Source organism: Lichenostomus cassidix, chromosome Z (genome assembly GCF_008360975.1).
Source record: "Lichenostomus cassidix isolate B80296 chromosome Z, HeHo_3.0, whole genome shotgun sequence".
In the NCBI taxonomy this organism is placed as follows: Eukaryota; Metazoa; Chordata; class Aves; order Passeriformes; family Meliphagidae; genus Lichenostomus; species Lichenostomus cassidix.
Window position 1 is genome coordinate 48,541,045 of NC_139511.1, and position 12,505 is coordinate 48,553,549.

The 12,505-nt window shown below is 37.0% G+C and overlaps 1 protein-coding gene across 5 annotated transcripts in view; it reads right to left on the reverse strand.

Annotated features, from left to right (window-relative positions):
• SMARCA2 (SWI/SNF related BAF chromatin remodeling complex subunit ATPase 2) overlaps positions 1-12,505 on the reverse strand; it is a 119,467-nt gene that overhangs the window by 89,764 nt on the left and 17,198 nt on the right. For all 5 annotated transcript variants that reach the window (XM_085042329.1, XM_085042330.1, XM_085042332.1 and 2 more), the window contains exon 3: positions 8,706-8,829. In XM_085042329.1, the coding sequence (XP_084898455.1) occupies positions 8,706-8,829 (124 nt within the window). The remainder of the gene's footprint in view (positions 1-8,705; positions 8,830-12,505) is intronic.

Genomic DNA, 12,505 nt, shown 5'->3' on the forward strand with positions numbered 1-12,505 from the left:
GGATTTCAGTTCCCTTAAAAAAAGAAAATGAGATAGAAGTACAGTAGGTAAAAAGGGGTTTGTAATGGGAAAAGATCAGACAAGACAGAAACAGACCAAGTTCAATCTAAAGATGATGATGATCAGAAAGAAGGATGATTTTAATGAGAATAAGAAAAATTACACTGTTCAAGAGAAAAATGAAGGGAGGAGTTCAAGGAAAAGCAAGAAAGAGACAGTAAAAAGTTGTAACTACTGGAGTTATATACTAATTCAATATAAAAATTGTCCATACAACCCTTGCTGGTGATAAAAAGTATGACAAACTGCAAGTTTACCCCACTTATTCATCTTCTTCCACTAACTTACTTTTCATTATTTATATTTATTCATCATTTATTTATAACTTACTCCTTCATTATTTTAAGAAAAGAGGGGAAGCTACAAATCCCTCTTGCTAAATCTAAAGAAACTCCCATCATACCACAACAAAACCAAAAATATGCAACTGCATTGCTGGTTTACTACAAAATGGGGTTAAATGCACTGCTTATCCATTATTGCATTTCCAAATCTCAAGATTTACTTTAAGTGGCACCTAGTTGGAATTACATTGTTTTCTGAACTGCTTTTCAAAGAATGGTTTCTGTCCCTCTTCAAGTTATATTGTCCCACTTATAAATTCCTTAATGACATAGATTTCAGACACAAAATCTTTAATTCCGTCTGGACTGTAAAAATTTAGAACAGTGGTCTAAGACGTTGAGTACTTGTTTTCAGTCGTGACAGTCCAAGCTGCAAGTCTGTGACTAAGTTCTGCAAAGAAGAGTTTTCAGAAGCAGATTTTTTTTATCTTTCCAGATACATATTTATTATTTACACTTTCTCTCTTCCTCAAAGTCCTCTGCATTAGGATTCTTAACAACAGGAAACTGTGCTTGTCAAGAGGAAGAATATAAAAATAAAATTTCCACAGAATATGTCAGGAAAGAACACAAGTCTTCCAAGCTTCTTGTAAAGGTGCTAAAATGTGGCATTTATGCAATGTAAATTTAGTGATGCTATATGGAAATTTTCCTTTACGGACTGAAAACTTTCATACAATGACAATGACAGAAGATCCAGCCACAATCCTGTCCTAATAAAGTATTTATACTACTTGGTTTTTTCCTATCTTATTACACATACTATAACATAGGTAAGTATGTACACAAAAAGATCCTCTAAAATTGAGTTTAACCACCATATACAGACAATACATAACCTACAGTTCTGAACAACACAAACAACAGAAGTCACCCACTACCAGGAAAGAGTGGTCAAACAACCCTGCCTATCACTTAAAACTGAAGTAACTTTTAAGCTCTATCAAGTTTCTCCAGATCTTGTCTAACAGAGTTCTGAAAACCTCAAATGATGGTGACTCTTAATCACTGTCATGCTGAATTTCTTTTCCTCTAAGTCTCATCAGAATTTCACTCACACAATTTGAAACCATTACTTTTCTGATTTTACTGTGCACCTTTTAGAGTCTTGTCTGTCTTCTTCCAAATCCTTCCATAGGTTATAGGAGAGGCTGCATCAGAAACCCTTCTCAAATTTTCTTAAGTGTATGCATAATCAGCACATTTAATGCCATTTTGGTATCAACTTGTTCAGCAGAAACACATCACAGCATGTTGTAAACAATGTATATTCTTCACAGTATTAGCATTGGAAGAAATCCTAGTTCTAACACTTCCCCAAGTATTACTGGAGGGCAGACTGTACACAAAGTTTCTGCTTTAATTGCTTCTTATTTCACGTCATTTAACAGAACAATACCATCTTTCTTTTCTGTTTTAAAGCTGAAAAACCAGAGAGCTAAAAATTGAGACACTTTTTACTCCACTTCTAATGCTACAATGAAACAGAAAGAATACCTACGATGAATTCTAAACCCTGGTCAAGACACAGAAAGAATCAAAGTTTTAGCAGTCCAAACACTGGAATGTTCAACAGAGGTTTTGAATCCCCACTAAAATTTAGTAAGTCTTAAACAATAAAAGTGTCTAAGGATCATATAGGTCACATCTTTATGCTAAAACCAACAGCAAGGGTGTATTTGTACACAAGAATGTAACTGTAAGAGAATTTTTGAGTTTAGAAGATAGAAACAAGATTGAAGAAATATAGCTGTGTAAATCACTGAACGATCACTTCAGTCATCAACTGAAGTTAGTTTGAAAAACAAAGAAAAGGAATCAAGTACATCTCCATATACACAGTACAAAAGCATAATGTTTTGGAACACAGTGGAAAATATTTCCATGTTGGACTGAGGCTAAAAATTTTCTTAAGGCAAGCAAAACATAAAATTTCCCCCTCAGTAGTGTGGCCAAGCTTAACACCAGTTCTTGTGAAACTGAACAAAGAGAAAGAGGTCACATGTGTGGAAGTCATTTAAAACTGGGACTGCAGAAATAAAATTGCTGAGATGTCTTACGCTGGTTGGCAGACGAATAAGGTGGCAGGTCTTTTCTCGTCTTTAAAAGTCTGCAAGAATTCAGAAAAGGAAGTGCGGCTAATTTAAGAGCACTATGGACAATGAACACTGCCTGTGAAGTAGCAGTATATTAGTGAATTCTAAGAGTTAAAAAATGGTATGTCTTTTTAAGTTCAACAAATACTGCATGATTATTAAAAATTAATACAGATCAAGTCCCAGAATCCTAAATTCCTTCAGCCCTTACGTTTTCATTTAAAAACAGCAAGAAAAGACAGCCAAACAATTCAAATTGGTCTGTGTTTGTTCCACTCCATTTATATATTTTTAGAAAGTCTTTATAATACAAATATTTTATTTTATTTTATACAGATATTTGGCCTGTCTTTGCAATTTCTCCCCAGTCCTCTTCAAAAATCAAATCTAATCATAATTTTAATCTGCTGGGTAACTGCTTAACAACTTTAAAAATTTACAGTAAATTTCATACTCCTCAAATAAATATTGTGAAATTCATGACCATTCACTCACAGAGTGAGAAGAGAGTTCCTAACCCAATGCAGAAATCGGTAATGTGTAGTAAGCTTACAATTTAAACAACTAAATACGACGTTGGAGAACTGGATTTTCCTTTTATTTAACCTATTAGCATCAAAACAAAGGTATTAAGACTAAACACGGACAATATTGTGCATAAGTTTGATGCCTGATGAGTTTTTTGTCCTTTTTCTTTATACTTTTATACCCTTTTTATGTACTTTATATCCTTTCCCATTCCTGTACTTTTTACTCCCTGTATCTTGGCCCCATGTGTTTATAACCCTTGTACTCTAGCCTAGTTCAGAATTCTTTGGGGAAGACGAAACATCCCCACAATCTCAAGAACATGAGGCATCAACCTTGAACAGAGCCTCATCCCTGGAAAATGTTTTTGCAAACTAAGCTGTAGCCTTTTTGGGGGGGAGATAACTAGAATAAGGGGGAAATTACTTCATTTGTTAATTGTATATGCGTTGTACCCGGAGCCCTTTTTCGTCGTGGTTCCACCTTTGACGAAGGTGCAGCTGGGATCCTATTAAACCAAGGTAATACCCTTTTCCCTATACTGAGGTGTCTGCGTCTCGTTTTTACCAGCATTTTAGGCATCAAGTTCAAGAAAAGAAAATCTGTCACCAAAACTAGTTAGGAATGTTACCCTTTCTTCAATTTGGCAGTAAGACTGGAAGGAGTAACTGCTGAGGAGAAAGATACCAACTCACAGTATTTTCTCCCATAAATTAATGTCAGACTTCTGAAAATCATCCTATTGCAGTATGCAATAAAAATGTGATGATCTGTTTCAGCTAGTAACACATTCTTTCTATATGACTAGCACCTCACTGAGCACCAAGAAAAAACAAATCCAAAAACTAAATACTAAAGTTGCACACCTTAACCTATAGTAATTATTGTCAGGTAAAAAATTGCAAAAATCTCAGAACAGTAATTGCCATTCAAAGAGTGAACAGGCACTTAAGTGACTGACAAAGTTCTTGCAGATTTAGCTTTCAAATGTTTCTGATTTGCTCATCATTCATTTCACCTCAGAAAAGGATAGCTGTTTCTCAACACAGACTGTAAGAAACATTGCTTCCAAAATTCTGTATCAACTTTCTCTTCTTTATTCACAACTGCATGTCTGATTTACATAAACCATATCTACAACTGCACTTGCAGTTGCCAATTTATTTCTAATTTATCACCCAGATTTGTAAGCATGTATTTTATATAAAATCTTGCTTTTGTACTTGGAGACAATTTTTTGCAAGACTTTTTTTCTTTTAAAAAAATCACTAGAACGAATTAAAAAGACTGCTATTGGAACATCTGACATTTAAATGAAATCTCATTTTGTGATCGCTTCCAATTGTAAACTGCATATAGAAGGACTATAGCCTATGGATTCATCACAACTGTTCCACTCAGATCACAAAGAACTGAAGCATTTTATGAAGACTATCCACCCTGCCATTGTCAAAAAATTTAAGGACATTGTTTCCTACTCTAGCTTACCAGTTCTTCTCAGAATCTTGGAACCTGTGAACAGGCAGATTTTTGCCAATAAGGCACCATTACAGACACAACAGTCTACCTAACTTGTCTAAAACAGACCACAGACTCTTGACCTCTGAAAAAACTTTTCCCTTTAGTCTATAGAACAGATGAAAAAGACAACCAGTGTTGACTTAGCTTTCATATGACACAAAACCTACCGCAAATACTTGGGCAATCTTTGTTCCAAAGGTTAATTATCTTCCTTAAGTAAGACACAGACATTTAACACAGTCTGAATTCAACTAATTTAAATTTGCAGGTATCAAAATACACTGCCTCCTCTTTTTTTTTCTTCCCTTAGAGGCTCTATCTATTACAAGCCTTTCTACTCTCTGGGAATGCACAGACTGATGAAATATTCTTTTAATTCTCTCGCCAGATAGATTAAAAAACTGAGTTTAACATTCTCCAGGATAAAACAGGCACACTCCTCTCAGCTTTTCTGCTTTTTCTGATACAGTTTATACCACTACAAAGCAAACTATTTCGCTCCTAGACATACACTGCTGTTGGCTGTGCTAAAGTCTAGGCTGGAAAAATTAGCACATTCTTCCATGATTCTGATCAGCCTTGTAACCAACTTGTCAATTATTTACTCCTAAACCTCTGTACCATATGTAATTTTTATTTGTACTGACTTTAAACTTTTTCCAGATCACAAATACATTGAACAGCACTGAATCAAAACAGGCTTCTACAAGACTAATTAGAAAAATCCACAACTGGATTATCACCTTTAGTTATAATTAAGTTTATAATCTGTAATTAAATTATCTTAATATATTTAATGCAGATTATATTAATTTTACTTAGTGATAACTTTCTCTTAAATCACAGTGCCACAGAGTAATCAGGCAGACAAGATTTTGTCTATTATCACTGCTATTGGCTTTAACAATGCACGGAGAAGCCCCAAACACAGGCTAGGATTGTTTGTCCTGACAACTGTACAAATACTGTGTCACACCTGTTGAGATTTTAACAAAGGAATTTAGTTTATGATCTCCATAAAAACAACAGACTTGTTTGACGAACATAAAAATAATATAATAGTATTGTATTTACATAATATGTAATAGTACATTTGTCAGACTAAAGGCTGACTTGATGCAATTCAGAAGGACTTGGACAAGCTCAAGAAGTGTGACTATGCGAACCTCATGAGGTTTAACAAGTCCAAGTGCAAGGCTCTCCACAAGGGTTGAGGCAATCCCCAGTATCAATGCAGGCTGGCGAATTAAGGGATTGAGAGCAGCTCTGCCAAGAATGGCTTGGGTATACAGGTGGACAAGAAGGTTGACGTGACCTGCCATTGCGTGGTCACAGAAAGCCAAATGTGTCCTGGGCTGCATCCAAAGCAGTGTGGGCAGCAGGGCCAGGGAGGGGATTCTGCCCCTCTGCTCTGCTCTAGTGAGACCCCACCTGCAGTGCTGCATCAGCTGTGGGGTCCCAGCACAGGAAGAACATGGACCTGTTGGAGTGAGTCCAGAGGAGGGCTACAAATATGATCAGAGGGATGGACCAGCTCTCCTGTGAGTACAGGCTGAGAGATTTGGGGCTGCTCACCCTTACTGGCCTTTCAATACTTGAAGAAGGCTTACAAGAAAGCTGGAAAGAGTATTTTTAAAAGGACTTGTAGTGACAGGACAAGAGGGAATGGTTTTAGACAATTGATTCAGACTAGATGTAAGGAAGACTTTTTTTTTATGAGGGTGGTGAAACATTGGCACAGGTTGCTCAGAGCAGTGGTAGATGCCCCATCCCTGGAAACACTAAGGGCCAGCCTCAATGGGGCTCTGATCTAGCTGAAAATGTCCCCACTCACTGCAAAAGGGTTTGACTGAATGACTTTTAAAGGTCCCCTTCCAACCCAAACCATACAATCTTTCAGTGATTCTATGATTTTTTCCAGAAAACTATTCCTGATGGTCTGAATTATAGACAACAGCACATAGAATTAAAAGACAGACAATTTTTATTTTACCAACAACATGTACTGATAATACATGGCCACTCCCCCCAAGCTTTCAAAGTAATGGGCAAATTTAGGGTGATCCATTTCCTGGGGTTCTGGACTTCTTCAGCTACTTTCCCTCAAATGCTCCCAAAAAACACTAATTAGTGCATATTTATCTACTTCAACTTGAGAATTACAAACAATAAGCCATGAATAAAACAGGCCTAGAAGTAAAGAAGTGTAATTTCTATTTAACACTCATATGGTTAAAAACTGTACACAACTGTGTAGTGTAAGCTCAACTATCAGCCATCTAGAAGGAAGTGAACCTTATTTTAAGTCTTGGTTTCCACCATTCCCAACTGAAGATTTTGCCAGGACTTCAAGAGTTATCAGGCATCTTTCCATGGATTCTCAGAGAAGTCATACTGTCATTTTGCCATTACTGTGGGCATAGGTAAACTCACTGTCTTTTACCACACCATGTATTTCCATAAAATTTGTAAAAACATGTGTCCTGCATGACTCTAATGTCATGGGAAATCAGACAGAAAATATCCAATAGGTTGACAGGCTATTAAGGAACCTGGTTTTCTATCCTGAACCTGTACACTAATGGCAAAAAAGTAAAAGGCTACCAAATGGAAATTTGCCCAGCAGATGTCAGAACAGCATCAAGTGCTATCAGCACTTTTTGTGGAATAGACAACACAGTAAGAACTAAAAAATGGAGACATAGAGGCAACGAAAACCAGAACAGTCCTTTATAGCGTTATGAAAATCTGAAATATTAGAACATCTGGGGGTTTTTTTCTGACCATTTCTTTTAAAGGCCTGTTCCACATCAGTGCTCTAGTAATCTCTGTTTACACTGGAACAGTTGCTGGCATACACAAAAAAGCGGACAGGGATCTGCAGTCCCTAGCCTGACAGAGTTGCTACAAATGCAATCATCTCTTTGCAGTGCAAAACAACCTGGAAATCTGACCTCAGGAAGCACAGGGAAGAAGAAAACAATGCAGAAGCTACTTATATTTGAAGCATTTGTCAACCTATGCTCCTGTATTTCCAATACATAATGTATGACTTTGTCCCATCTTCGTCTTTAGACTAAACACTGTTCATTTCATCCCAAGCAAAAGTGTCCCCTGAATGCAAAGACAAGCAAAATTTGTCTCTCAGATCATCATGCTTACATTTTGTTGAAATTAATAAGTAAGTTTTACCTGATAAAAAACTTGTCTCTGCAAAGGCAGTTCTATTTTACGTCATTGATATTGAAAGGTTTAATGGAAAAACATTACTATCCTATTATGAAGGTCCCAAACTGGGATTCAGATGACAAATTACAGGCTAGCCCTTCAGTCACATACCACTGCAAAGCCACAAAGTAGTTCAGGCTCAGTCATTTTGCTGATCGGTACCTGTTTTCTCCTTCCAGGATTTCTCTTATCCTGTGTAGTAAATACGAAAATACATCACACAAGGACCATCTCCTAATAGATCTGTACAGAGGGTGCCACACCAAGAGCCTCATTTCATTTGGGATTCTTCAGGTGTTGTAAAATAATTAATCACGTAACACAGAAAGCTTTATCTGTTACTGAACTTACTAACCAGCAAGTGTTTCCAGTTAGATCTCCAACATACCAAGCTGCTCATAGAAGGCATGTGCTTTTATGTTCCAAAGTACGGGACACAAAGGAGGCGCGTAGCAATGTATTAAAAAGAGTTTCTATGTTTTGGCATAAAAAACATTGAAAAGGACTTTGATCAGCACTTGAGCAAACATTACAGATATTAAAGAATGTTCCTCCAGGTTTGGTCGGGCTCTTCTCTCTTACGATTTCTCCACCAAGGGATTAAAATTAATCCTATTATAATGCATTTGAATTTACAATAGCCACATAAGAAATAAATTGGTGGGGGTTTTCCTTTAGAGATGCAAACTGAAATCTGTGATAGACTTGGTCCAATTACTTGCCCCAGCCACAGACTTGAACCTTAGCTCTTTCCCAATCCATGAGTGATGGACACTTCAGAAAGCAAGAGATTTGGTTATTCACCTTGCCCTGTTCAGCTTTTCCAAACAAAACAGAAAGGAAGTAATCGGCAAGCTGTTACATCAAACTACAGCCTCTGTGGAACAAGGGCCCCCAAAATCATAGAACATGCACAGTATGGATAAACCTTGGCTATGCTGGTCCATTGGACTCTGAGGTGGGCCCATTCCAGGATGAGGAGGTCGCATACTCTTCATGGAGCCACAGTGAACATCTTCAACCATTCCTTTCTCATGCAAGCCATCAATAGACTGTGAAAACAAAGTATTTAGAGAGAGATAATATATAAATCCACTATAAAAATACAAAGGACCTTAACTCAAGATCTAAACAAATACATGAAGAGTAAAAACTTATTTTAGCAGTCATTCAAAATAAAAAAACAGGAACCGTTGCCCTGGAATCAGACATCTGAGGAAGCACAGAACACTACTAGACTGCTCGTCCCCACTGTTTCCTTTTTGCCTTTTTTCTTCCTTATGAAGTGTTTGGCTATGGCAGGCAGGCAAATTGCTCAAATACAAACAGATAAACTGTATTGGCCTCATATTACAAAGCAGTGTAACACACACTAAGTTATGAAAGTAGAGCCTGTGGCTTGAGTTATTTTTAGCCCAAACTTTGCCCTTTCACTCATTGCTGTACTGGAATGTCCCAAACACTGTTTCTCTTCAAAAATAAGGGTGACGTTGCAGGAGGTAACCTCTTCTTCACCAACAAAAACAAGGAGTCAAGGAAGGAAAACAATACCCTTCAGCTCCTGTCACCTCAGTCACTCAAAAACTACAATTCCCATGGTACTTAAAATGCAAAACAGCTCCAAGTGCTCTCTTTAGAGAGTGAACAGAAGATAGCTTGGAGCACACTGAAGGCATTCTGGGCACTGGAAAAGGCTCCATAAAAGAAAATGAAAGACTCTGAAAGTGAAAATAAGGGAAATGTAACATCGGAAGGAAGATGTCCTAAGAAACAACAAAGGTTTTCATGAATGTAAAAATTATATCATATCCCTAACTATGGAAGAGATTAAGCTCATTAACTTCGAACTTAGAGCTCTTGTAAGGCTTTGTATTAGGGAGGAAGAGACTGATATCATTTACTTAGCCTCTCTCTACAGAAACACGCAGCTCTGCCCCCCCAATACATGCATGAATGCACACTAAATGCTGCTCTTGCAAACCCTACTGTGAATGGAGACCTCATGGTCTGTTTTATCTAAATGCACATCTATTTATTGAGAATTCTTTTTAAAAAGCACCTTTTAACACACAGAATTTGTTGTTGTTGTTCAATATTTCTGAAGGAACTCATTATCATTTTTCCTTATCAGAAGTCTGGGTTAAAAGGAGGAAAGTTATAGAAAAGGAAAAGTAAAATGGATTTTTCATGTTTCACCAAATCATTTAGTTGTCATGGCACGATATATATCAGAAAAATACACACTACACAAGAAGCTATTTTTGATTACAAGAACTTGGGATATGGAGTAGAAATGTAGACACAGATGACCGACACACTAAAAATAGTTCTACTTTGCTAACCAAATAAATCCCAGTGTCCTTTTCTGAGGCATGAAGATCCCTCCCTCTCTCTTCACCCCTTCTTACAAAGACAGCCAGCACAGAAGAGAACACTTCACATTTTGCCTGCACAGGCTGCATACTACAGAAACCAAAACATCTGTAAAGCTGGATGCATTCTTATTTTCTCATGGTATGTGTTGAGGACTAAATCTTTATGCCTGCCAGGAGGAGGAGATTTGCAGGAAACTTGATCTGATTTCCAGATCAGAAGACTCTAGCTGTACACATTTGTGGTGTAACTACAAGAATGGGTTTCTCTGCAATAATAGGTGGCACCCATGAAAAAAATCTCTGGGAATTCGAACAGCTCAGATGGGAGTAAGATGGGACACATCAGAAGCAACAGCATAGACAGGGTGAGGAAAGGAGTTGTCTGTTAACAAAGAGCAGCAGAGAACAGCAAGAATGTGGCCTTTCATAAAGGTAATTAAAAAAAAAAAAAAAAGAAACAGGAATGGAGAGGTAGAGACATGACCATACAAGAAAACTTTGAGGCATGCTTCCATGGAAAGAACGGATCAAAAGAACAGGTTTTATTAAGAAAGTGTTATTAAAGAAACCAACACTCATAAAACCAACTGTAGCAAATGGAAATGCTTCAAGTCTAATGGAAGAGAGACTAAATATATATATCAAGAAAGGGGTCTCCATCTGTGAGTTTGCAAAACTTATGCTGTGAAAAAACTGAAACTTAAATTCATTAGAACTCATAAACCAGTTTGTTAATAGTAAAAATAGAAAACATGAAGATGGCATAAACTAACAGTTGCTAATATATCCAGACACTGGTACTTCCACTAATGTATTTCATCCAAAAGCACCTCTACTGGCTATGGAAAAAAACATAAAATAGAGGAGGCAATTCAGCTGAGGACAGCAGTGGACTACAGTAACGGAACTTTTTGAATCACTGTATAGTTACAGAGCTAGTGGGTAACTCCAAATCTATGCAACAGGTTAAAAATTACACAGGGAATCTTACACACAATTTCTGTAATTTCTGTAAATTCTTCAGTCCTCTAAATTATTAAAGCTATCTTCCACAATTACATTGTTGGGATAAGAAAGTAACCCGTATTACCAACAAAGCACTACTATCACACTGGAATACTTTTTTATTTTAATCTTCTAATATGACAGAAGGGAAACAGGAAGTTGAGACATACTCAACTAAGTAGAAATTACTATTTTGATTGGTCCCCATAAGTAAGGATGCAAGTACTGAACTGGCCAAATAAACAATGCTTCTAGAAACGGAATGAGGGATGAACTTCAACTGTATGCTAGCACATGCTTATAGACTTGGCAGATTTACAGACTTACATAATGTCTAATGCATAAGGAATCTTTTGCCTACAGTGCTTTTACTCCGAATATAGCAACTAAGGTCTTCTCATATATACATCACAGTTTGACCTATTTTCAGGTAAACTGTCAAGTTACTGTGTCTGGGGCTTTTTTGCTTCAATCCACCTTCTTAAAAAAACAACGAAGCAAAAAAAGCCCCAGAGGTAAAATCAAAGACTGAGTACCAGACTAGCTTTCTTGTAAACCGTGCACCCTCTAAAACAACAGATTACACAGACCAAACAGCAATGTGTTGTCATGTCACTGCCACATAACTACACAGCATAACTGAATGCATCCCTGATGGACAACCAGTTTGACTGTGGTTTTTGCAGCAGGAAACTGGCCACCAATTCCGTTAGTCTCTAACAGATCATTAAATCACCGTTTTATGTAAGTTCACTGTAGATTTTTCAAGCTTGACAATACTTCCTTTCTTTTTTTACTCACATAGACATAAACAACAAAAATTATGCAGGGAACATGCCTGTAATGTTGCATGCTGTTACTTCTAGGACCATGACAGAACTCCTTTGACTCTCAGAATGGCTAATATTCATAGAACTGCTAAGCAATAATATTTGAAATGGGAAACCATTTGCCTTCTGTTTTAATGGAACATCTGAGTGAACACAGTAAAAACAACTGTACTTCTGAAGGATTTTTTCTCTCTATCACTTTTTATCTTACTCACCGAAACCAGTAATATTGCCCATGACATCACTGTAATTATTCCACAGTCAGAAATAATTTACAATACACCCCATTACAAATTCACAAAAGAAGTGATTATGCATCAGGTTACAATTAAATGGAAGAGAAAATAAACCAAGAGCTCACAGTACTCTATCCATCCCTCAAGTGAGCCCTCCACAAATTAACAAGCTACAGTGTTGTCATAACCAAAAGTTAAGCAGTTAAAATCGTGTAATCCAGCTAGAGCTTAAGATGATACAGAAGGCTGTAGAGTGGCTTGGGCTGGAAGAAACCTCAGAGA